Below are 26,561 nucleotides of genomic sequence, written 5' to 3' on the forward strand. Positions count from 1 at the left end.
TAGTTCCATTTTACAGTTAAAATAAAGACTGCTTTGTCATCTTTATAACAGAACATAACCACTCCAACAAAAGCTTACCAGCTAAGATCTCGCCTTGTGCCGCGAATAAGCCCAGAAATCTTGGATTACCATTCTGAAGATTTTCAGTGTTCTGAAGTGATGGATGACATTTTGAAAGAGCCAGTTCCCCCAGAGATGAATGAACAAGCATATGAGGCCATTGCTGAGGAGCTTAAAGTGGCACAGGTGATTGTTCTGGATAAAAACTGAAGTGTATGTGTAACTTTATAATAACGAAGGTTTTGACATGAAATACTTCCTCGCCAACCCACCCAGATATATTATAATTTGCGTGGGAAACTGAAGCTCTTAAGGCTTCACTAAACAATTCCCTAACTATACATTGCACTTAAGAGGACTTACAATGAAAATACTGATAGGGATTTGAGAGTTTATTATTGTAAGTAGTTTAAGAAACATAGGACATTTAAACTTTTTTAACCTGATAACTTGTTTCTGAGGAAATTTATTTTTAAGTCTCTGGTGACAGCTACATGTGGAACACTACCCAAGCTTAAAATATAAACTTCATTATTTGAAGAAACCTGCCACATATTGCTTGTCCACCATTAAATACCTTAATTGTCTTATATCTAACCTAAAGGGCAGGGAAGGTCTTTTGTCACATTAAGAGTGCTACAAAGCTACCTGAACTACCCTCTAGAAGCTGGAATTAACTTGAGTGCATGTAAAACCATGGTATGACACCCAAAACCCTTATTTGATGCTTACCATGGTGCAGAGATCCTGCAAGGAATTTTGCTAGTGTATATTTCTAATAACTTCTTTTTAAAAGTCTTATTTCTCCAAGATAAAGATGAGTCTGAAAACTAAATGTTTATTGGATTCAGTCCTTGTATTCCCTGATGGACTTTCTTGTGTTTTGACAGTTTATTTAGCAATAGGAGAAATCGGCTACTTGAGCTACCAGTTTATTTTTGAATGTTCTGTTTTCTGTTGGTTCAGGTCATGAAAAAAGAAAGTAGTTGATATTTTTATATTTAATATGCACAGACTGCCATATGGTGTGTGAGAATAACTGGTAGATGGGTGTTCTAATTTTGAGCGTCTGTTGTGTCACAGGAGCAACTGAGCACAATGCAGACAAGGCTGGATGAAGAGGAAAGCAAAAATATAAAACTTCAGCAGCATATTAATAAACTGGAGCATCATTCTGCACAAATACAGGAGGTGAGAGTACAATGTAATACAGGGCTATATGTGAGTGTGAGATACGGCAAGGTGATATCTCCCACAGTCTGTGAGGTCTGCAGTGTTACTTGCATTTTGATTTTGAAAAATTTACATAGCGTGACAGCTCAGGGCATTGCAGGAAGATAAGGTCTTCATTTAACCTAACACTGCAGATTTGAGGTTTTTGTTTTAAATGTTGTGATTCTGAGCCTGCTTGATCTTAAATATAAGCAAACAGACACTCAAGATGTCTGTGCTTAGTTTTGGACAACTGCATGATTTCTGGAAAACAGCAATAGTCACAAGGAAATTTTAAACTTTGGAATGCTGAAAATACTATTTGCCTCAGTTGGAACTGAACTGAAATATCCTTACTCTCCAGTTCACAAGTCTTCCGTAATTGCTGGGTTTGATTTAACATCAAAAAGGAAATAAGGCCTGTTTTCTTCCCAGATCAGTCTCATTTCTGATAGCTCTGTTCAGATGTAGATCTCAGTTCCTAAGCTGTGGGTTGCTTTCGAACTTTTTAGGTAAGGTAATGTCTTTGGCTATATTGAAATAATTTTTTTTTTTTTTGACTTCTATGGATTTCAGATTTGTCGAACATCAAATTTAAAGAAAAATGCATCTTGCATTTGTAATCAGCTGATGAAATACTCTAATACTTTATTATTCTTACAGCACTATGACTTAGTCTCTCCTGCATTTCCTTCCATTTAAAAATTTTACTTCTCTTCTCAAGCTTCTTTCATCTGAAAGGAATGACTGGAGTAAAGAGCGTCAGGACCTCCTTGAACAGATAAAATCACTTGAAAAGCAATTTCAAGACAGTCAAAGCAAGACTGATAGTAAGTCCGTAACACTGAAATTCCATGTGAAGTTCTGAGGTGTCTTAATACTTTGAATCAACAATAGCACGTCTTGAGTAACTAATTGGATTTAAGATGTTAAAGTCACACTGGTTTGGTTTTGTTTTTTTTTCTTTTTTTATCTTATAGAAAAAGATCTCTAATACTTGCAGAATAGCTTTTCTCTGCCCAATCTTGCACAGTATATATACAATATAGAAAATGGTTCTCTTTTCAGTCTGAATGTGAAGGGAGTACAGGATACAGTATTTTAAAAGGAAAATACTAACTAAAAATAACAGGAAAGTCCTATATTGGTCTATGGAAATGCAGTGAATATCCTCTGGAATGTTTTTAATTCTGTCTATACTCCTTAGTTCTTAAAGTCAATGTTTCATTGACCTTTTCCATTTACAAATTACTTTTGTGTGTTACCTTCAAGGTTAATTCCACTAAAAATGTGGAAAGTCATGTGAGACTTTCCCAGGATGTTCTGTAGTGTTACAAGTCCTATATCTAGCGCAGTTTTCCAAATAACATGTAAAATATTTGTTTGGTTTTTTGACAGTATTAAAAAGTGAAGTCTGCGACTTGCGCATTGTCCTGCAGTCTGCAGACAAGGAGCTGTCTGCTGTAAAATCAGAATATAGTGCCTTTAGGGAAAAGCAAGAGAAAGAAATGAGTCAGCTTTCTGGTAGACATATGGACGTACAGTTCCAGCTGGACAGCGTCAGGTATGTTGACACTTGTGTAAAATGCCTTAACCTCCCTTCTAGATGCATCCAGTGATTTAGTTGTTCTTTTCTGCATGTGAGTTTGCACTTTACATCTCTTATTTTGTGTTTATGTCCTTTGATTATTTTTTTTCTCAGTTCTTTCCACACCTATTTCAAAGCCATGAGAGAGAACATGGTGAAATTAGCAGAAAAAAAGAGGTTTCCTTAGTTTTGGTTTGCTATATAGGATTTTCTCATTAAGTAGGATATATCTGTAAGCTTACTGATCTCCAAAACTTAAGTAGCTGAAGAGGCATAGTTTGTTTATTTGTTTTTTTGCAATTTAGTCTTAAAAATGAAAGTGTTACTTCTCAGTCTGGTCACAAGAAGGTGTTGCAGTGATGCTGCTCTAAAAATACAAGCAGAAAGAAACTATAAAAATAAACTAAAGCTTCACTATTGAAACCTGAAATGCTCAGTATGTTGTATGCAATAACTGATATTATTATTGGGATATGAAAACCAGTGAGCTTTTTAATCATTAGTGTAGCTTAGTTATGTTGAGTTTTGTTGTTGTTGGGTTTTGTTTATTTTGTTGGGTTTTGGTTTTGTGGTTTGTTGTTTTGGGGGTTGGCTTTGTTTTGTTTTCATGGGAAGTTTAACTACATTAGTGCATTATAGAGGGTCATATCTTAGCTGAAGTCATTTTTCGAGTGATGCATTGTGAGACTGGAAACCTGAAATCAAAACTGAATGTTGTGGTTTCATTGCCTTCTGTAATAGCAGAAGTAGTGACTTTGGAGGATGTTCTTTCTGTAGATTCTCCATTAATAACATGAATCCTAACACTTGTTTAGCAGCTCATTTGCCCCTCTTTGCTTTTCATTTCTGTGAAAGATCAAATGAAATAAGTTTTCAGAGTAACAATTTAGAAAGAAATAACACAGATGTGCCCAGAACATATAAACATTTTATATGGGATAAATAAGCATGATATCATCTTAGCAGATGAAGGTACTCAGGATCATTCTAGCAGAGTTCAATCAAAAAAGGTCTTTATTAAGACAGAGTAACTGAAATGTCTATAGAATTTTGTAAGAAGTAAATTATTTCTAGGGATCAGAATGAGTTCTCTGCCTTATCTGACAATGCCACTTAAATTTCCTTCATAATTTTACAGTTTCTGACTTTAAAAAGTTACCATATTTGTCAGTTAATTATTTCTAAAATAACTGTGCTCTATATATTTTCTGAAGATTATAAAATACAATTGATTGGAGTATTTTTATAGTGAAACAAGCCCTTATCCTTAATATTGTGGGTGGCTTTTTTGTTTTTATAAAGGCTAGAACATGAAAAGATTCTTGAAGAAAAAGCAAGCCTGCAGGATGACTATGACAATTTGCAAGAAGTAGCAAAGTTTGAGACAGATCAACTGAAGCAACAACTTAAGGACAGAAACCAAGAAGCTGAAACAATGAAAACTGAGCTTTGTGTAAGACAGTCAAGACTTTTAAAGGACTTTATTATATGGTTCCTCATGTAGCCAGATTGTTTAATTCTGTTATTGTATCATCAGTGCTAGATTCCACAGTAATAACAAGTTTCCTGGTGATCTCATTTGGAAGACGTACCCAAAATTAAGTAAAACTTACTGCAAGATTTTTGCAAATGCAGGCTACAAGTAATACCCAAATAGCATGATGAAGTAGGAGGTTTTTAGGCTGAAGAAATGGTTATGGGAATGTTGAGAGAGATGGGTTAATTAGTAAAGGAATAAGAAAGTGCTTTGGAAAAGAATCCTGACACCGAAATAAATACTGATGACCTTTTCTCTTGGTGCTAGCTTAAGACTAGCTTACTTATTCTGTCTTTACAGAGCAGTTTCTAAAAAATGTTCATAGTGGATATGATCTTGTTAAAGTGATCTATGCCTTTTTGTGGTGGATCGCTGTCCTGCAGTTGAGTTGATGCTGTCCTTGAAAGCCTGTCAGGCTGCAGCGACTGCAGAACAGCAGTAAGGTTGCTCAAGGGCTTTTGCAAATGATTTTGCCTGCTTTTCTGCAGTGTACACCGTGCCTGCTCAGCAAGTTTGCTGTAAGTTTTCCTTTTTGGTGTTTAAAGGAATACCGACAGGATGAAAATTAGTCTTTTAAATTCCTTTCCTTATAGTCCAATATCTTGAACTCCTGGTTAGAATTTGAAAAGTCTCCCCAGATAAGTATACAGTTGAAAACTCTTATTTTCCCCCTTTTGAAGCCTTGGATATGGAAGAACTTTGTAGCTGTATGAAATCATTATTGATGGCCAGTAAAAAGATCTGATTGCTTAATATAAATAAGAGTTCACTTTTGAACTTGTCTGGGACAAAGCTAAAGATCTTTGTTTCCATCTAAGGTTTTTTTGGGGTTTTTTTTAGTCATCTTAAGAGTTTAGATTTAATTTTGGTTTAAATTATTCTAAAGACCTTACATTGTAACTCATTATAACAGCGTATATTTTGATATTCTAGAACCTTTTGAAACTCCTGAAAACAGAAAAAGAACATAATGAAAAACTAACATTACAATTACAAGAAGACAAAGAAAACAATTCAAAGTAAGTTCTAATGAGTGGTGGGGTTTATTTTTGTCTGACTTCATTGGTAGTGTCCTATGCTAGGTTTTGTATTTGCAGGAGGATCCTGTTTGTAGAGGTATTTTTCCCCAGCTGGGTGGAGGTGATTACATAATGAGCTTTTTTATTTTATCCAACTTAGAGCAACACTTCATTTTAATGTACGCAATTAACACGACAAATGTAATTTTATTACAAGTATACTTTTTTCATATCAAAGATAAAGTTCCACTACTGATAGCAGTGTATGGCTAGTGACTAAACCATTAGTCTTTTGTATAGCACTGAGAAGTTAATAGTTAAAGAACTCTTCAAAAATTAAGTGCAAATAAGAATAAACTTATGTGACTTGATTCTTGCTAAAGCTCTCTTATGTTCTGATTATATTTCTCATGAGAAATATGTTTTCTTCTCCAGGGAGCTCTTGAAAGTACTTGGAAAAGGTCAAGTGGAGAAACCATCCTCTGAAATGGTGACACGATGTGAGCAGCAGGTACAACAACAGAATTTGATGACTAAATCATGTGTTTGCGGATTAATAGCAATTTTACTGGTGAACTGACTGTTCGTAGACTATCAGCAAAATAAATATAGAGCACTCAAGTTTCAGATTGTTTTGTTAAACTACTGCTTAATTTTTATGGTAAGGTAAACAACTTCGTTCCTCCCATATTTTTTCATGGCTTTGTGCTTTACAAATCATATTTTAAAAGTAATTAAATCTCCCCTTCGCAATTATTATTTCTTCTAGGAAGCAAAACTGCAGAAATTGGAACAGGAGCTGGCTGCTGCTCAAGAGTTTATTGTTTCTTTGAAGAAGACAAATGATGCAGATAAGGTTTGTGCTTATTTCTGTTACTGATACCTGGTTTTGCAGGTAACTATGTTTTGTGGTAGAGTTGAAAGCCAGGACCATTTCTGTGATACTTAGTAATTTTGTGATTCTATGCAATCATGCTGTGTATCTAGGTAAAATAAATTCTACCTTTTACCGGCATGGAGTTTGCAGAATAGCAGGAAACTGGTTGTGCACTCAGAGAAAACACAAGATAACTGAAGTTTAAATAAAAAACCAATCCAGGTAAAGCTGTCTATTGGACAAAACATTCAATGCATAAATGGTGCATAATTCCCCTGAGATTAATAGGGCCTTCCAGTCAGTGTCATGTCGTAATGGGCTAATAGAAAAGGTAAGAAAGGTGATATATTAATGTGACTGTGACTGTCTTTATTAATAAAATGAAAGCACTTTTGCATGACAAGACTACTCTGGTGTTCTGAAAGCTTAAATAGCAAAAGTTTCTGTAGTACAAGCATTTACACTGTATGTAAAACAGGCATAAGAAATCACAGTGTGTTTATTATCCAGCATGATGCATTGATAATTCTTGCTTTTTCCATGCTAAACCAAAAAAATTGTCATGTATAAGGTCAGAAGAATCTGATATTGTCAGTGCACTGGTGTTTCTTGAATATGCCTTTTTCCATTACAAACAAATGTAACCTCAAGATATAGTACTTCTATTAGAAACCCATTACAGCTTGAGACTAAATCAGAGGACTAGTCTTCAAATGAACGCAGCAGGTTATTTAATTCTTTATGTATGTGCTTAGAACAAAAGCCAGTGATTTAACAGCAAATTTCCTGTTATTCCTTTACATGCGCATATTGAGGCCCCATTTTCAAATAGCTGTTTGAAATTTGGGATTGAGAAATTAAACACCAAAAAAAGTCCAGTAGTAAAATGTGTAGAGTGTATATATATCTAATGTATCAGGATTTACTACTTTTTTTTTTTTTTTTCCAGGAAGTTGTAACTGACTTGATGAGACAGATCCAGGAGCTGAGGTCTTCAATTAATCACAAAACTGAATCCATAGATGGGCTGACAAGAGAGCTCGAGGATATAAATGTATGTTCTGTCATTTTGAAGGACATGGCATAGTTTTTCAGAAATGGAAGGCAACGACATGTCTTATCATGGGTCTTGAACAGTGTAACTTGCTGTAGCATTTTAGAAAGAAACTTCTTTGTTTTGACATGTGGAAATCTTCTGAACATTTTATGCCTAAGGCTGTCTTGAAAACTGAACTCTTTCCACGGGGTGGGTAAAGAGCAGTGTCTCTAAAGGGACCTGTTCACATCCTGTAAACTACACTCAGCTGACAGTCACACTTAGATATTCTCAGAAATTGGCAATTTAAGACCTCAACAACTGAAGCTGAATTGTAAATTAATTTTTGAGGAAGTGAATTTTTATGTTGCTGATATTAATATGTTCTACATCTGAAAACAAAGAACTAAAACTAGAAGTTTGAATAACAATTAATATATATGATATGTCTTTATTAAAATAGGTCTGGTTTGCAATCTGCATCCAACAGAATGCTCTAGGTACTGTAAATGTATGAACTATGAATTCAAAAGGTCCTACAGACATCTCATCTGTTGATGAGACAGATTTCTACATGTAGTTATCTGGTTTTTTGAATAATTGTGGTAGTGGTTAATATGTGTTGTGGTGGCTAATACATATTAAATTAATAATCGTTTCCTATTGTTCTGACAACTCATTTCTAGTAACATAGTTTGTACAATTCAGCAACTATGGTATATCATTCTGATTTTAGTCATTGACACTGAGATTTTAAATGTTTGTAGTTGTCATAATAAGATTTGTGATATACAGTTAGTTGTATTAGGTTCGCCCGCTTTCTTTGATAAAATATTTTCCTAAAATATTCTAAAATTTAATTTAATCCTTTTCGTAGTGCAAGTATAATCTTGTTCTGGCTGCAAAAGAAGAAAGCAAAGTAATCATAGAGGATCAAGAAAAGAAGATTGAAGAACTGAGAGAAGCTTTGGAGAGAAAACAAATAGCTGATAATATTGAGGTAAAAACATTTAGTGTTGGTATATTACTATTACTTGTTCAACAGACCAATCGGATGTGGTTTTGCTTAAAGTACTTGTGTAAAATTTAACCTCATTTTAGTTCAAACTAAAGCTAGTTAAGCTGCTCTTAGAGGAATTTTTCATGAGATACCTGACAAATTCTGTTAAATTATCACATTACTTGACATAAATATTTTATAAGCTACTTCAGAAAAGCCTATGCTAAAAGCCTGGTTTAATTTTGTTAAGGCCACTAAGGAGCCATCAGCTAAATGTAATGGTAAAATTAGAAGATGCAGCTGAGAAATTAAAATAGGTAGAAGAATATATTATATTTAATATTATCTCTTCTACCACTGCTACTATATTCAGTAACATCTTGTCTTTACTCGTAATTTTAACTGAAAGCTCCACCTGCTGGAAACAGATTTAGGATGCATGACTGATCCAACTGCAGTTTTGCTTTTTAAAACTGTATCTTTCTGTAACTTTGTCTTTCCTGTTACTGCTCTTACTATTATTTTGGTGAACATGTTCATCAGTCTAAACCACTATTATCTCCTTACAAGTAATTGCTACAAGATCATCTGCCACATTACGTATGTGTAGTCCAATCAAATAGCACGAATAAAGTCTTCCAGAGTAGCGTTTGCTTCTCAAAAAACATTCTGAAATAAATTTCCCCTCTCTTCATTCATGATCTGCCACCGTTTACTGCAGGATGACAATAAACCATGGCAGATGCTCTCTGTTAACCCCCCACCCTCCCCAGTAAGGAAAGGTAATAGGAGGACAAGGGAGAGAGACTTGCAAGTTGGGAAAGTTAAAAATGCTTTACTAATGCTACTAATAAATGGAGAAAATAATACAAAATATACAAAACCAGTCTTGAATTTCCCTGGGCAGGACAGCAAGGGAGCCAGGGCCTCTCCAGCAGCTGCAGGGCAGGCACCTGGAAGTCCTGGGCTGGACTCTACAGCAAACCGGAACTGAATTCAGGGATGCAGGGTCTGGATCCAGGCCTGGGATCTCAGACATGACAGGCAGGGTCCACTTCAGATACCGGCCACAGCTGAAGAGATTGAGACCCTCATGATCTCCCGCTTTTATAGAGTGTATGATGTATATGAGATGGAATACTCAGTTGGTCAGTTTTAGTCACCTGTTCTGTTCGCCGCTCCTTGCAAATACATCCCTCTCACTTATGAGATGTGCAAAATTTGTCAGTGAACTTAGCTGCCGTAGCAATAAGTCTAAACCTGGGCCTTTTCTGCATACCACTGCTACTGTTACCAGCTCCAGAACGAAGAGTCTCTGAAAAAACATGCAGCCAAATTCAGAAAAGTACAGTTATTTAGAAGAACTTAGCTGAAAGGAAAATTCATTAAAAGATAAACTGGTCTTGTTTTTAGCAAAACCAGGACATGGTCATATCTAAATTTGACATTCTGGAATCCTAAATTGAGTTGCCTGCCAAATGGATTGGTGGTGTTTGTGGGTATGGTGTTTGTGGGTGTGGCTCCTGATAATCATAGTGTTCCTCCTTTGACTTTGTACATCAGTTATTAATTTCCTTCATGCTTTCTTTACTGGACAAGAACTAATACAAGGTGATACTTAACCTAGAAGGAGAAATGGTACTTTTTATTTTAACACACCTTGTGTAGGTTTGATGTCCTATCAGAGTGGGAGTCTCAATCCTAGAATAAATCCAGAGGTATCTACAGAATAGCAGTGTACTAAAAAAAGCTGTAATCACTAATTCAGCATAGGTTAGAATCTATGCATTCTTTTCTGAATTTATTTAAAGAATTGTATCTCTTTTTAAGTATACCTTATGCTTTAAAACGGTGGTTGATTCCAAGTATCTCCCACAAGTATCAGCTGTAGCTACACTGTGGAAAAATTCTCATTTTTGTTCTGCAACCAAGACAATGGACATGGAAAACATGCTAAAATGAAAAATTTATATAAGTGGAAGGGAAGGGGACATGCTTGTAGCTGTTAGCAATCTTAGCAACAATGCCAAAACATCTCTAAACAATTTCTTTAGAGTAATAACTTTGACATTTTTTTTCTTTATTCATCCAATGATTTAAAATAGAGAGACCTTTTGTGTGAAGACTTGCATCATACCACTGAGCAGCTGATAAGTCTGACAGAGGCCTCTAAGAAACATGATTCATTGCTTCAGTGTGCCCAGGAAGACATAACGAAGAAAGAAGCTCTAATCCAGGAACTCAAGGAACAGGTAAAACAAGGAAATTCTTCTGATAATTAGCTCCTTGGGAGGGAGATGTGGTTAACTGTAGCTTGTGGAAAAGGTTTTACTTGGAATTTTAGAGCATGTTGTACACAGTACTCTTGGTGAAAAACAGTGCTTCTTCCCGTAAAAGCAAAGTAGTAGTAGTAGTTCAAAATTTCTGAACAAAGGCTAGATAACTCTTCAATACTTTGTCTAGAGATACAAAAATACGTACTCTAAAAGCAGAGTAAAATTATCAGTACCTATAATAACAGAGGAACCTAAGGTTATCAGCAGTGTAACCTAGGGGATTACTTTTTCCTCTGCTTACTTATCCACAAACTATAATTATGTAACAGAGATAATTTTTGAGCTCTAAGATATGCAATCTGCGAGTGATTTGGAGCTTTTGCTGACCAAATAGCTATGTTAAGCCTTTGTCTAAATTTTATTTTCAGTTGTCACAACTGTCATGGGGCTAAGTAATATATTTGTATTGGCAAAAACTTTCATAAGTTTTTTTTAAAAGAAGAGTATTTTTGTAATGTTAGTATATTATCTTTGAGGAAACTGATTATATCTATACCAGTCAAATCTTGGTTTGTTTCAAATCATGTTTTGATCAATAATGTTTGCCAGGAAAGTTCATAATAGTTTTTGTCCTAGCAAGCCCTTTGAAAGGTAAATTGTGTTAGCAAGGCAAAAAAATAAAATACAAACAAGAGCAAAATTCAGATTGACTGTACAGTATATAGTGTATATAGACTTTCAGAAAATGCTTGTTACATGCAACTATTGAACCACTAACAGTTATAACATAAATATATAAAATTATGAAAGTGAAGTCTAAGGTAATCTAATATAACTTGTGTATGAAAGCTTGCTCAAAATAGATCTGGCTGTTCTTTTCTTTAATATTTTGTGTGTATTATGAGCTAATTTAATTCTAATTGGGGTTTCTAATAGTTGCACAAAATGACAGAAGAACTGGAGAAGAGGAAGAATGAATATGAACTAAAAATGAAGCAAATAGATTGCTTTGTGGACTCATCTTCAGTAACATTTCCTCAGGTATAGCATTTGAAAGAAACATTTTCATTGCAATAACTGTTAAAACTCGTTGAAAAGGACTAATAAACTTTACAGCATGACTTCAAGCTGGGACCAGAAATGACAATGTATTGAGAAATGTATTATTGATGATCTGTCTGCCAGGAATTTAACATATGTCTCCAAATAAGTAATAAAACATGTAACCAACACTTATGGGAAACAGTTCTTTACTAAGAGTTTGTGGGGTTTGTTTCTTTTAACTTGCCAGTGTCCAAAAACTCCCCCCAATTTTGATGTGAACTTGGTAAAGCTCTTGGAAACTCATGAGCAAGAAATAGCTGATCGGAGGGCTTCTGCAATAAACCTGGAGCACCTTGTACATGAACTGAATGAAGAACGAAGAGCTAAAAATGATGAAATTTTAAGGCTGAAGGTACTGTGCATTAATCTCTACAGGCAATTTGTAAGGTTAAAATAAGACAGAATTCAGATTTTTAATGAGCTCTGCTTAGAAGTCTGTTCATTAAAGCAGGAAGGCAGTTCTTGGTCTTCTCTTTACCTAAGCTGGCAGCAAATAGCAGCAACTTGCTTGACATGTCCATATGTCTCATTTTTCCAAGGACTGAGTTGTTTCGTATTCATTATTGTCAAATGGTAATGTTATTTCTGCTGATGAAACTGTTCTGACTTAATCTAAATCAAGTTTCTAATAAAACTGTAAATGGAACAGTGATGTAGATCTTTGCCAGAGAACTGTGGTTGTTTCCTGAGAAATAGTTTTGTGTTCTGTTTTACTCAAAAATACACTCAACTGGAAATGAAAACAGGAATTGCAATTTGGTCTTCAAATACAATGTTTCTGATTTCACTGGCTTAGGAACAATTAAATGAGTTGGAGAACATGCGTCTGGAAATGCAGATATTGGTGGAGAACAACAGGAACTTACAGAGCCTTGTAGAAGCTCAGAGACTGAGCAAGAACAGGTAAAGTAAAATAAAACAAACAAAAAACTGTATTGACTGGAAGCACGTTACCTTAAGGTAAATAAATTTTCAGTTTTTATTGCAAATACAATCTTGCATATTGATCATATAATTAGAGATTGACTCAGCCTTTTCTATGAAAGTTGCTTACTGGCTTGTAAGTTTATTGCCTTTAAATCACAAATTCTTGAATATACCAAGCTCTTATAAAGGAAATGGAAATAGAATGTAAAATACGCAGATAGCCATTTCTGTATATTATGTATTGCCATATCACTCATGCAGTTATGGATTCAGTAGATAGGAAACCCCAATCTTTTTCCTTAACTTGGCAAGACTACTGAACAACAATCTTGTAGGAAGGAGTTACTTTCTGCAGTCTGCATGTGAACATCATTAAACAACAAAACATTTACCTCAGTCCTGAACCTGTCTAACATAGAGTTGCATAGTTGTTACATTTCTAATTGTCTGCATTAAAACATTAGTTTCTCTATACTCTAACAAAGGTAAATGTGATGTTCTTGGAATATAAAAGTTTAAACCCTTCCAGAGTTGTTTCATGATGTTTAGTATTCTGAGTATGACCATGTATCAAGACAGCTACACACACTTACTGGTTTGATCTGGATAAGATGATGTTTTTACAACTGGTTTCTTCTGTTTGTGAGAAACTTTCCTTATTCTTGGATTTCCTAGTGATCAGAAACATCCTGATGTTCAGTATCTCAAAGAGAAAGAGGAGGAGATTGCTGAAGAACGACTGGCCAAGGTATATTATTACCCTTCTCATGTTAGTTGCTGTTTCCCCACTGTGAGGCATTAACATATTTTCTTCTGTTTCATGGCAGTGAAACAAACACTGATTTGTAGTGAATTCTAACAGACACAGACCCTGAAACTTAAGGTTTCTGTCTTGGTCTAACAGCAATGAACTGGGTGTCAGAATGCACAATAAGCAAAAGCCAATTCAGATCCCTAAACCTGACTCATCTCCACAGAGTTGGAAAGTGAAGGTTGTGTCACTTACTGATGTCAAGGCTCTGCCAAAGCTGCAGCAGAGCTTGCCACAGATCTCCCAAAGAGAAGAACAACCCCCTGTTACAACCCTTTGCTCTGCTGTGTACGAATGGGCAGAGATATCGCCGTGGGTCATTTGTACTGGTGTGAAATTAGAAATGTGTGCATATAGCAAAGAGATGAACTTACAGTGAATGTTAGAGATGAGGGTTACCGGGCAGTAGGAAGATTAGGGTAGGATCTGGAATGAGATACATAGCACCAGTTAAGTGACAAATAATTTTAAATATATGTATCAAAACATTAAACATTAAGAATTTAATATTTTTGAACTTTTACAGAGCAAAGCAATGGAGGAGATGCTGAAAATCAAAGCAGAGTAAGTTTAAATATTGTTCATTGAACTGGAGGCTTGTATTGAACTCATTAATACGAAAAAAAGGTATATTTAACAATAGAAGTCCAAGATCTAAAACTATAGAAGATGTAATTTGGAAATGTTTACACTTCTGCAAGACACATTGAGTTCTTACTCTTTCTCATCAGTAGATGGTAGTAGCATCTATTACTATCTATTATTTTATAAAAGGGCAGCATTTTATCAGGAAAATGCTCTGAAATAGGTAGAACCATAAGAATCTTAAATTGGAAGGGACATGTTGAATTATTGAAAATTATCATTTTTGGATTATTTTATATGCAGTTGATTCTAAGTACATTCTGTATCTGAATTAATTTAAATACTGTTCTTTATTAATATCATAAATATTTTATAATTTTAAACTTAATCTAATTATTTGAGGGTTTTATGCTATATTTGTTTTAGTTTTTGTTCTTCAACTTGAATAATAAGCATTGTTTATTGTTAGAGAAAATGTTGCTCCTGTTATTCTTCTCCTAATCTGTATTGCTTCAGGATTCACAGTGGCTGAATCTCCTAATATTTGTGTTACTTATGTAGAAAGCGTTCCATTAAATGTAAATAACTTTTTTTAAGGATGAAAACCGTTTTTATGCACATAATATAAATTACTTTTAAAATAACTAAGTTCTCCGGAAACCCAATACTTAATTAGGGGTTATTTTGCTGTTCAGTTCATTGGGGTTTTCATACCTGTCTGGTCTCTGAAATACACTTTATAACAGTGCCACAGTGTCTTATACAAACAAATATTGTACAAAAAGGAAAAAGACACTTTTGTCACCAAGAAAATGTCTTGAGAAATGCAGCAAGCGAATACTGTTTTCATTTAGGGGGTCTTTAACACTAGACTTCAGTGAAAAAAAAAAGAAGATTGCATAAATTGAAATATTTTTGTCATATTTGAATAGACATGCAAAATTACTAAGGTTCCTATGATCAGTAGACAGACTGCTAAGTTTGGCATGGTTTAATATTCTGTGAGCGTGATAGAGTTAAAACATTTTCAGCAGACAAGACCTTATCTGAAGTGGTGGTCCTTCTGTAACTGGGCCAAACAGGCTCAGGTCACCTCTGAGCTGTTCAGAGATGTTTCTGAGCAACAAGGCTGTTGGGGAAAAGTCATATACAAACAAGCAATTTAGGAGAAACTGGAAGAGAAGCAGAATTCATCTGGCACATTTACCTGCCTTAGATGAATTCTGAGTGTTCTTGTAGGTGAAGCTTCTGTTTTCTTTCATGAGTGGACTTGTATGGAAACAGCATGCTTCCAAAAAGAAGAGCAACTCCAAAACACCAACCAATTAAGATATTGCATCAAACAAGCTGTGAAGCAGAATGTAGTTTTTCCTTTTGTTAGCACTGAGTTCTAGGGAAAATAAATTGTCTTTAAAGGATGTTTTTAGAAGAGGCTGCCTACATGTCCAAGGCTGACTTACTAATTCAGTTGTATGCCATTTATGTTGGGGTTTAATATTATATGATGCTTTTGTATTGGCAGATTAGAAGAGACCAAAAACACCCTCAAAATCAAAGAGAATACTTGTCTTGAAATGACTCTGGAGATGGAACGAACAAGAGCTTTGGAGCTGAAAGCATTTGATGAAAAAGAAGAAATTAGATCAAAACTGGAGGAAATGTATGAAGAGAGAGACAGAATTGGAAAGGTTCTATAATTTTTTTTGTTGTCTTTACAGCAGAATCTTATTCAGCAGAGGTAGAGCTGTTGCTAATTGGATAATCTGAATTAATCAGTGATCAAAGACTGCCTCTGAAAATGTTTTGTCTTGCAGTTTAGTGATATTTGTAACGCTGTTTCCTGCACTAGTGGAACTCTTGGTATGGAAATCACTGTTGCAATTTGTAGTACAAATCAAATGATGCTTTTGTCCTTTAGAGGGATCTAGTGTAGTACTTAAGGAGACATAAGATAAATATGTGTGTCCTGAATGAACAAACTCTTGCATCATATGTTACAACAAACTTAAATCTTAGCATGTCAATAGTTGTAAAGAAGCTATTTCTTCTAGAAGGAGGAGGGGCTGCAGTTAAGAGGTACACAATGTATCTATTACAGGAAATGGACTTGCTGAGGAAGCGAGTTAACTCTCTTACCGAGGAGAATGGGAAATTACTTGGTCATCAAAACCTAAACCAGAAGATTCAGTATCTTGTGAAACTGAAGAAAGATTACGCTAAACTTACTGAGGTAAGTTGCCGAGTGGAATACAGATGGAGTAATGGCCTGACATAGAAGAGAGATAAGCTTTGAGAATGGAAACTAAAATTCTTGCTCTTCTGTTGGAGAGTATTAGTAGATATTTCTGATTTTGTGTAGTTTGGTGGTCATGGCTGGTCTGCCTCCTCACAGGCCCCAGACAAGAATCACCCTGTTTTATTTCCTCAGGTACATAGTGTATAAAATACTTGAACAAGTGTAGATACCACTTAATTAGAAATACGAAAGAAGTGAGTATGATTTCCTTAATACACGCGTGTTTTTTCTGTTTTACAGGAGACTGAAAAACTACGAATTGAAAATGCTTTTTTGAAGGAATCAAAAAAAAATGTGACATAGGTAGACAGAATGATCAACTATAATGACACAAATGAAACTGCAGAGCCATCTTTTTAAAGTGTACAGAATAAGCAAAAGCCAGGTATCAAACTTGACTTTTGCTGTAGTCCTGTAATAATTAAGTAGTTTCTGGATTTTTTTACTGGCAATATCTTTAGTGAAGAATTTTTATTCCAGCTAAGTTGGCAGCTTTCAATGAAATATTAACGCCTTCCTATAACGTTTTAAAAACTGATTTTGTGTAGGTGCTGGAAGATACTTCCTTGAAACTTTTTTACCCTTTGGTACCTTGCTAAGGAAAAGCTTTCTCACTGGGAACACACTTGCGTTCTTGTTTCCTTTTGTGCTTTTGTTCAGGTTTCAGCCTCTTCTGAAACGCTACATTTTCCACCAGAGCCAAATTTCTAAAAGCACAATTTCTTTGAGTTAGTGTGTTTGTTTTTGTTTGTTTTTTGTTTTGTTTTAGCTAAAACATAGGGCAATTTTACTGGATTGCTTAAAAATAATTTTAATATTGAAGTTTGTTCATAAAGCATGAATGTGAATTTAGTAATAGACTTGTAAATAGTACTATAAATATATTCTGGCTTTGTAGTCTTTCTCTGTTTGAAATTAACATGCTTTTTAAACATTTTTTTCCCCAGTATAAATTTATAGCAGACTTCTACATTGGCATCATAGGAAATTTTTTCAAAGTATTTTGCAATCATTTTCTTATCAAACTCAAGTTAGAAATGTTAACAAACAAGATCTGAAAATATGCAGGACATTTTACGAGTACACCATAAGTTTATGTAATCGCACTTAAGATTTACTGCAAATAACTGGAACTTCTTTAGTGGGACACAAAAACATTGGCTTATATACTAATATAACACACTCGTGAGTTTAGCCCCCCCTTTTTTTTTTACTGTCAGTAATGCCATAATTCTTTTTTTGGCTACTTTGGACAGTACTACTTTTGCCTGCAAGCGATGGGGCGAAAGGGAATGAAGAGAAAGGTGTTAACTGCAGCATATTCCTAGTGTGTATTTCAGTACTCAGCTGAGGGAAAGCAGATTTTCCCCCAGATTATGTAGGACTTTTAAAGTTACCTAATTGTGTGGATGTGTTTCCACTTTGTGGAGTATAGACATAAAAAACCCTTAAATTGGAGAGTTGTTTTTTTTCTGTAGACAACAATAGAAATCAGAAGTAATTAACAATTACTGTAATAGCAGTTTAGAGGGGTTTGCCTTGGACCACAAAGCTTTTGTTTCCTGTTGGCTTGCTGTCGTTGTTGTTATTGACATCTTCTGCATTTATAAATGTTCCTCAGCCTGTTTGTGTGACTGTTCTTGGACTATTTCCACGCAGACAGGGGTTTCTGCCGCTCCCGGGAAGGGGAGGCTCGATCCCTGTTTGCTCACCCGTGAACCTTACTCTGTGTTCTGTCTACAACAGGACCTCTTGTCCTCATACTCTTTTTTTTTTTTTTTTTTAAAATAAAGCTTTTGTATATAAATGAACATTGCAGAGATGCATTTCCTTTTCTCCCCCTCCTCCAGCACCGCAGCCCAGCAGGGCCGCCCCTTCCCGTCCCGCCCGCCCCGCGCAGGCGGAAGGCGGCGGGACGCGGCGGGGCCCGGGGATGCGGGCGGGCGGCGGAGCGGCAGCGGCGGCCGCGGGGCTGCTGGGGGCGGCGGCGGCCGCCGCGGCGAAGCTGGCGCTGGGGCCAGGCGGGGAGGCGGCCGGAGGCTGGGTAAGGAACGGGGAAATCAGAGCAGGGAAGCGGCTTCCGTGTGAGTTAACGCGTGTTCTGTGGGCGGCTTCGCTGCGTGTTGCCTCCGTGATGGGGAAGAAACAGGCGGGTTCTCCCCGGTGCCCTTCCGGGGACCGCCCTGCACCTGCCTTCGGAGGGGTTTGCTGGGAAACTGAGGCGGTCTCGGAGAGCCCAGCCGTGAGTCACCTGTCGAGGCAGCCTGGCCTTGTAGCTGCTGCAGGGCTGACTAATGTGCGGTGTTAATGTAAACAGACAGCGAGCAGACTGGAGTGAGTCTGCTGGTATATGAAACAGAAGAAACCAAGCGTGGTATGGGAACGCCTGAAGCCAATTCTGACTCTGAAAGTGCCTTCACAGTGGTTTTATGTCAGCTCTGTTTTAAAAGCAGGATGTCAGTACACTTAAGTATCAAAAGCTTGTTGTTGGCCCTCCGCTTTGCTAATAATGCTGCCCTGCTCCCTCTCTTGTTCTCTTTTTCACTCGTAACGAGCAAAGAGGTGGAGTGGTTGATTTCCATTGTGCTGCTGAGCCCATGTGCTCATCTGGTGAGTTCTTGGGTGTTTGTGAAGGATCCTTAGCTCAGTTGTGTTTCTCAAACCTCATTGTGCTGAAAGTTACAATGGACTGCTGGCCCTTCACCTCATGCAACAATGTTCTCCTCACCTGGAGAGGTGAATTCTTGCACAGGGGCTGTGAATGGGGAGATGCTGAGGCAGACAGCACACACGTGTCATAAAAACGCATCGGGGAGACTCATTTAGGTATAGAGCAGGGGTTGATGTTCAAATGGCAAATGTACATTTGGATTTGAAACCCAAAGGAGAATCCACAAGAGAAAATGGATCTGAAAAAAAATCCATCCTTGCATCAGGGAAAAAAGAAAATCAACTTTTGTGGTTATTAGAGATGGTTAAAAAAGTGAAAACTCAGTACTTGCCCATTCTGTTGATCCTTTCTGATACATCAGAAAAGGTAGCAGGAAGGAGAATTTAAAAAATCCTGATACTGTTCCCAATCCTACCCAAAAAGATTGTGCTTTCTACTGCCAGAAAAGCAGAGCATGGAATTACTGAAAATGTTGACATATTTTCTGCATAATCTTTCTCCTTTGAAATTCATAGAAATATTGCCCATTCTTTGGGGGTTTTTTGGGCCACTTTTTTTTTTTTTTTTTAAGGTGCTGTGACAAAGTGTCATGTCATTGAGGTGGAGTGTTGCCAAGCAGGTCAAGGGAGGTGATCTTTTCCCTCTACTCAGCAATAGTTAGTTAGGCCACACCTGGAGCGCTGTGTCCAGTGCTGGGCTCCCCAGTACAGGAAAGAGATGGAGCTGCTGGAAAGAGTCCAGCAAAGTGCCACGAAGCTGATGAAGAGACCAGAGCATCTCTTCTGTGAGGAGAGGCTGAGAGAACTGGGACTGTTCAGCATGGAGAAGAGTCATAGAATAATTTAGGTTGCAAGACACCCTCAAGATCATCAAGTCCAACCATAACCTAACTCTAGCACTAAGCCACATCCCTGAAAAACTCATCTATATGCCTTTGAAACGGCTCCAGGGATGTTAACCCAACCTTCTCCCTGGGCAGCCTGTTCCAAAGAAGGCTCAGAGGGATCTCATCCATGTGTATAAATACCTGAAGGGAGGATGCACAAAGGACAGAGCCAGGCTCTTTCCAGTGGTGCCCAGTGAGAGGACCAGAGGCGATGGGCACAAACTGAAACCTGGACGGTTTCCCCTGAATATCAGGAAACTTTTTCATGATGAGGGTACAGGTTGCCCAGAGAGGTGGTGGAGTCTCCATCCTTGGAGATATTCAAAAGCTGTCTGGACACAGACCTGGACAACCTGCTTTAGGAGCTGGGGGCTGGACTAGATAATCTCCAGAGGTCCCTTCCAACCTCAGCTATGCTCTGGTTCTGTGTTCTTCTTTTTTTTGGAACAAATTGGTTCCTCCAGTTACTTCCTTCAAGTCCATTCTAGGTGATAATTGTGAACTAAATCAGTTTAACTGTAAAACTAATGGTTTTGAAAACTAACAGTTCTAAGTAAATGCCGTAATCATCTTAGTAGTTTAAATTGCACTTAAGTGTTTCGGAGGGCTCGCTCTTTGAATCCTGCATCCTCGCTACAAAGGCCTGTCTGCAGAGCAGCTACAAGGTGACAGAGTTTCAAGGAATTTTGTGCTTGAGGAAGAACAACAGAAATACAAAAATAAGTCTTAAGAGAGCAGCCAACACTTTTGCAGTGTGGAATGCAGCAGCAAATGTTAAAAGTGTATTGACGCTTCTAAGAGGTTATGACGTAGGGTAACAGGATGCTCAACAGTGGAACAAAGATGGATTTCCTGGCCAGAAGGATGTGTCATGGCAGTCCAGCCTGAGAGTGGCCTTAACCAGGAGGGGTCATTTCACTCGAACAAAAGTTTTCCTTTGCTTTCCTCTCTCCCCTGCCCAACTTCATCTAAAATTACTTCTGCCACTTCAGGAGTGATTCTAGATTATCTGAAATGTACACTGAAATTAATCTCTTAGAAAAGCAATCAGAACAGTAATACTTGACTCACTGGACTGACTTGGCTGAGCCCTTGGCAGGAGAGGAATTTATACCTCCCTCCTTCCTTGTGGGGAACACCTGGGGGTGTTCCTATCTCTCTACTGACGTGCCACTGCGATGACTGCCCCTCTGCCCAGGACACAGAGGGACTTGACCTCTCTTTGGAAAACCTTCCTTCTGGGCATATGCCATCTCCCGAGCTCACTGCAGCTGATTTCCCTGGCTCTGCAATAGAAGAAGAACCCATGGTTTCAGGGTCACTTTTCAAGATAGCTCAGCTGCTGTGATGGTGAGAACCAGCTTTGCTCCAGCACTGGTAGACTGATGGACTAATTCTGGTTGGGCAGGACCTCCAGAGGTCTCTAGTCCAACCGCTGCTCTGCAACAGGTTGCTTGTGACCTTCTCTGGTCACATTTTTAATATCTCCAAGGTTTGAGAGCACATGACCTCTGTTCGATCACATTTTTTTCCCCTTGTTTCAGATCAAGACTTCACTTGTTCTAATCTTCATTTGCTGCATCTTCTTATTTCCCAATGCACGTTGGAGAAGAGCCTGGGCTCCATCCTCTCTATACCTTTGGGCGGGTGGCTAACAACAGTGGCAAGATCTCTTTTTCTTAAGCCCTTTTTTCCTAGCAGAGTACCTCAGTAAGCTCTTTCTGATCCAGAAATAATATACTGAATTTAGGTGAAACACAGAAAATTGTTTTCCCCTCTCATCTCCTGACTCCCAAGTCTGCCAACCCACTAGAGGCATATGTGGATGTACCCAGCTGCCCTGAGCAAGGTAAAACTGCCTGGTCACACAGGCAGAGGGTGAAGCTGGGAGGCAAACCTCATCCCACGAGCTCTAACATGGGAGCAGGTTTCTTCTATAGAAGGCCAGTAGCAAGTGGGGGATAGATGTCCTTCTTGCCCCTCTCTGCAGAGTTTGCCATGGCAGCAGTTGGAAAGCAAAGTGCTTCACTGATGGGAACTGGTTTTGATTGTTTACTGTTGTCCTGATAGTTTGGAGGCTTTTGCCACAAGTGGGGCAAAATGAGATTAAACACCATAACTGGGAAGGGGTTAGCCTCTGAGAGCTCGTGCCAGCCATCAAGCAGGGATTTGCTTTACAGTATTTTCCTTTTCCTTTTGCTTTCCCTTTTCCTTTCCTTTCCTTTTCTTTTCCCTTTTCCTTTTCTTTTCCTATTAACCTTGTATCACTTGCTTCAGAAATCCCTGTGGCTTGCCCTAGCTTGTGGTTAATAATTTTTTTCAGTCTCACTTCTGTGCCTGGCAAAATTATGGATAAGATTGTTCTGGGAGTTATTGAAAAACACCTGAAAGACAACACAGCCATTGGTTCCAGCCAGCACAGGTTCATGAGGGGAAAGTCCTGCTTAACAAACTTAATTTAATTCTGTGACAAGGTTATCTACGTAGTTGGCCAGGGAAGCCTGTTGGTGTGATCTTTTTGGATTTCAGTAAAGCCTTTGATACTGTTTCTCACAGTATTCTGTATTCTCCTGGACAAGATGTCCAGCACACAACTGGGTAAACACACAGTACAGTGGGTGAGCAATTGGCTGATGGGCCCGGCTCAAAGGGTTCTAGTAAATGTGGTTATGTTGGGCTGGCAACCAGTCAGTAGCGGGGTTCCGCCGGGATCCATCTTAGCGCCAGCACTCTTCAATATCTTTATAAATGACTTAGACTCAGGACTTGAGGGATTACTTAGTAAGTCTAGACAACACCCTCAGACACTTGGTGTGAACTGTGGGGTTGTCATTTGCAGGGACAGGAGTTGGACTCGACGATCCTTGTGGGTCCCTTCCAACTCAGGACATTCTCTGATTCTATGATTTCTTCTTCTGAGTGGGAGCAGAGCACGATTGGTGGCCTCCATTGACTTGGATTGCTGGCAGGGGGCTGCGGTGCAGCCGTTCCTGCAGGGCAGGTGCCACCTCTCAGCTGTGCTTCTTGGTAGCTTCACACCTACTTTTCTGTCTGCTTCAAGATGGATTTCACCACGGACTGAGAGAGGTGACGGACCGTGAAGGCATGATCACTATGGGCTTAGATAAAGCCTTGCTTTCCCTTGCCCTCCCGTGCTCCCTGAGTGTTTGTGAATCGTTCCGCCTGTGAGCTCTCAGTAAATCTGCTCTGCAGCGAGCTTGCAAAGTAAAGGCACGAAGCCCCTCAGCTCTCACTTTTGTCCCAGAGGACCCTGCTCTGCTGTCGCTGCAGCAGTAAGGCAGGCCAGGTCATGGGAGGTGGTGAGGACCAGTGTTTTGGGACCACACTGGTCTCAGCCCAGATTCACAACCAACAGGTCTTGTACCACAGGCAGTGCCAACACATACAGCTTTGACAACCTCTCTGGCAGGGCTAAATTCTGCCATTTTCCATACACCTAGTGATGAGCAAAGGGCATTTCACTGGATTGTGTGTGGACCACATCTAGAGCTTGAGAGCTTTCTGGAGTTTGGCTTCTGGCAGCTGCTGTACACTGTCCCACAACTTCCCGGCTCATAGTCTGAGCCTGGACTCACAGCAGGACGTGCCAGGGTCATGCTCCATCCAGGAGCTTCTCGCAGAAGCATCTTCACTTCTGTTTCCTTCTGCGATTTAATATGTTCATCTTCGTGTAATACCAGCCATTAGGTTTTGCTCCAAAATGCCTGTGAAATAGGGGAGGTGGATGAACGGTCAGTGAAAACACACGGGTTTTTCCCTTTTGTCCTACAGACGCCTGTGCTGCTTCGCGTTGGCGGGGTTGGTTTGGTGTTTGTGTGCAACGCGGTGATGTGGACGGTCTTTGCAAAAGCCCTGCGACTCTCCTCCTCCTCAGCCGCTGCCTCTGTGACAACGACGGCCTCCAACTTCATCTTTTCGGTGAGTAGATCCCTTCCCCAGGTGCTGAAGCCTGGAGGAGCACAGCGATGGGGGAACAGTCAAGCTGGATGCGTGACCAGCATCGCTGGCTGTAAAGGAAGAGGTACAAATACAGGCGGATGTGAAATGATTGTGTCAGGCCTCAGCTGCTCTGCTTGTTGTTCCTGGCAGAGGCTGTAGGATTATTTCTGGTGCAGGAGGAAGGGTGCTGCTGCCCAGTGCAGTGCTTTGCAGCAGCTGTACAGTTTACTGAACTTTTCTAATTGCCAGTGAGAGCCAGAGCTGGGAGCTTTGCTTCGTTTTGCTTTTTCATCGCAACACCTCACCTGTGACAAGCCAAAGCCACCCTATCTGGGTGTGAAGATGCATTACCTCTAGTGACAGCAAGAGCATTTTGACCTGCAGGTTTTTTCTGCTCACTTTCCACTCTTGGCAGCTGTCCACTTTTGTTCCTGTGCTCCAACAACTCATAGCCAGCTCATGGTGGTGTACAAAACCTAAGACACTGGGGCCATTTTTTATCAACTGGAGTCACCCAGTTGACTGGACATGTGGCTCCTGAGAGGTGCTGGAAGGCAGCAAAACACATTTGCACCTGCCAGAATCCTGGTTTGGGTCTGCAATATGGCTGTGCTTCCCGGCTGGATTGTAGAGCAGGTTGTCTTTGGCATCACCTGCAGCAGCCATTTCTCTTGGTGGTCCTAGCAGGAGTTTTTTCCAGGGCCGGCTCCCCCAGCAGAAGTCCCTGCAGCTCTGATAGTGCAGGAGGCTTTGGGGCAACTTGGCCTAACAAAACTTTGTCTTTTCCTTTCAGGCCATCCTGGGCAAGCTTCTCTTCGGGGAGACGTGGACGCCTCTGTGGTGGGTCGGCCTCGCTGTGACGCTCTGCGGCCTCGTGCTGCTGCACACCGCTGCGCCCTGGCCAGCCCAGCTCCCGGCGGAGAAGAAGGCGGCGTGATGGCTGCGGGAGGGGGCATGGCACAGTGGCACCCCTCATTGCTGCCTCATGACAGTGGCCCTGGGCCCCAGCCAGCTCTGAATGCACCAGCCATGGACCTGCTGAGCCCCGTTCACCTGCTGAATTTGCAAAGTCACGCTGATAGCGTCTGTCCCAGCAGGCTGGTGGTGTGGTGGCAGTGACAGCCTCGGAGGGAGCTGGTCTGCTCTGAGTCAGTATTTTGGAGATCAGGGCCAGAGGCTTATCAGCTGCTCCTCCTCTTCACACCCTGTGGCTGCAGAGCTTTCTCGGTTTGGGGAAGGCTAAAAGTAAACATGGTGGCTGTGGAAGGTGCCTATGCATCAGTACTTTTCCATCAGAGGACCTGTCCCGAAATAGAAGAGCAATCAGAAGTAGACACTGAAGGCAGCTGATATTTCTGCTCTGCTGTTCCTGATGTTCCTCTCTGCCTCTTTAAATGGCCCTGGAGCTCTTGCTGCCTTTAAGGCTGTGGGGCCTTTCATTAATTCCTTCAGCTTCCCGTATCAGTCACACACACCTTTTAACTTGCCATTTGTATCTGACTGTTATAATTCCCACTTTCCTGTTCCTGACATGTTACTCACTCTAAGGTTTCTGTTCTTTCCTTTAAACTCTTAACCAGGATGGGGTTTTGATCACCATTGTAATTTTGGGAGAATACAACAGACTGCTTATGAACAGCTGCTTTCACTGAGAGTGTCCATGTTCAGCACATCCCCCCTGCCCCACTTAAGTTGGCAATTGCTTCAACATTTGGTAGAATTGAGTTTCTCAGACAACATTTTTCGTACAGCTCTGGATGATGCCAATTCCCATTTGTGTGATGTAACCAACCATATCACTATTACCCACACATACTAAATTTTGGGTCAGTGATTACTCTGTGTTCAGGATGAGATGCCTGTCGACACGGCGCGTGTGTCAGGAATCATCACTTCTAAGGTATTGACTTCTTGCCCCTGCCCGCACATCTTGTTTTACTTGGGAATTTTTTAATTGCGTCCCTAATCAACAAATATAATGATGCCTATAGATGTATGCATCATGCTGGTGATATCACTTGTTTGCTCTGGGCTTGCCAGCTTGTCTCTGTCTCCTTGTAACCACAGAAAATGAATCACGGCTGTGGCATGCACAGAAAACCTAAGGACACATTTCTGTGAACCTGTCAGATTTGTCGTGACTGGCAGATCTGTGCCGTGTCCAGCAGAAGCGCAAAACTAGACTCACGGCTGGAAATGCCACTGGAGTTGGGTTCATGCCTTTTCCTTCTTTGTATCAGAAAGATGAAAAGACAGTGCCCCCAGAAGGACAGCACCCTAGCTCATCACATCTGGCAGCCATGTCCCAAGAGGGGCGAAGCCTTTGCCTCTCCACACCATATGCCCAAGAGTCCTCCCCTCCAAGGGACGAGCTGCATGTGTGGTAGGGCAGAAGGCAGAGTGCTCCAAGTGCCTTTCCTCCTTACCAACGTGGGTCTTTGCACCTGGGGAGCTCTTTGGTTAGCAGCAGAGACAGAAGGAGTGGGGCATGTCCAGCCTCTGGGAAACGGGGACTTGACATGGTGACCCAGCATCCCTCGTAGGTCTGCGGAGATGACAAACAGGAACTACGTATGCATTTCTAAGTACATCAGGTCACCTTAGACTTTCGTACATGATAGAGAAATAATGAAGGCTGCAAGCCTGATTTGTTTGACCTTGTTATTAACTCTCAGCCAGCTGTAAGCAGTGGCCACCTTTGTGCAAACAGCAAGAG

The 26,561-nt window shown here is 39.6% G+C and overlaps 2 protein-coding genes across 2 annotated transcripts in view; both read left to right on the plus strand.

The window, feature by feature from the left end:
- The window catches only part of KIF15 (kinesin family member 15), a gene marked incomplete at its 5' end in the record, with an annotated part of 34,830 nt that extends 18,134 nt beyond the window's left edge, over positions 1 to 16,696 (plus strand). Inside the window, 19 exons of the mRNA XM_080340566.1 lie at positions 52 to 246; positions 1,144 to 1,251; positions 1,997 to 2,102; positions 2,671 to 2,836; positions 4,163 to 4,313; positions 5,331 to 5,416; positions 5,852 to 5,927; positions 6,186 to 6,272; positions 7,243 to 7,347; positions 8,207 to 8,329; positions 10,435 to 10,581; positions 11,542 to 11,646; positions 11,897 to 12,061; positions 12,506 to 12,612; positions 13,312 to 13,384; positions 13,974 to 14,011; positions 15,555 to 15,720; positions 16,131 to 16,262; positions 16,569 to 16,696. Of these exons, the coding sequence (XP_080196692.1) occupies positions 52 to 246; positions 1,144 to 1,251; positions 1,997 to 2,102; positions 2,671 to 2,836; positions 4,163 to 4,313; positions 5,331 to 5,416; positions 5,852 to 5,927; positions 6,186 to 6,272; positions 7,243 to 7,347; positions 8,207 to 8,329; positions 10,435 to 10,581; positions 11,542 to 11,646; positions 11,897 to 12,061; positions 12,506 to 12,612; positions 13,312 to 13,384; positions 13,974 to 14,011; positions 15,555 to 15,720; positions 16,131 to 16,262; positions 16,569 to 16,631 (2,199 nt within the window). The 3' untranslated portion in view covers positions 16,632 to 16,696. The remainder of the gene's footprint in view (positions 1 to 51; positions 247 to 1,143; positions 1,252 to 1,996; positions 2,103 to 2,670; positions 2,837 to 4,162; positions 4,314 to 5,330; positions 5,417 to 5,851; positions 5,928 to 6,185; positions 6,273 to 7,242; positions 7,348 to 8,206; positions 8,330 to 10,434; positions 10,582 to 11,541; positions 11,647 to 11,896; positions 12,062 to 12,505; positions 12,613 to 13,311; positions 13,385 to 13,973; positions 14,012 to 15,554; positions 15,721 to 16,130; positions 16,263 to 16,568) is intronic.
- Positions 16,697 to 17,861: 1,165 nt separating this feature from the next.
- TMEM42 (transmembrane protein 42) lies at positions 17,862 to 25,225 on the plus strand. The gene is made up of 3 exons (XM_080339065.1): positions 17,862 to 18,372; positions 23,678 to 23,824; positions 24,639 to 25,225. Exons 1-3 carry the CDS (start codon positions 18,262 to 18,264, stop codon positions 24,780 to 24,782), a joined length of 402 nt encoding a protein of 133 aa, XP_080195191.1. The 5' UTR covers positions 17,862 to 18,261; the 3' UTR covers positions 24,783 to 25,225.
- Positions 25,226 to 26,561: the final 1,336 nt, after the last annotated feature.

This window comes from Nesoenas mayeri (assembly GCF_963082525.1).
Source record: "Nesoenas mayeri genome assembly, chromosome: 2".
In the NCBI taxonomy this organism is placed as follows: Eukaryota; Metazoa; Chordata; class Aves; order Columbiformes; family Columbidae; genus Nesoenas; species Nesoenas mayeri.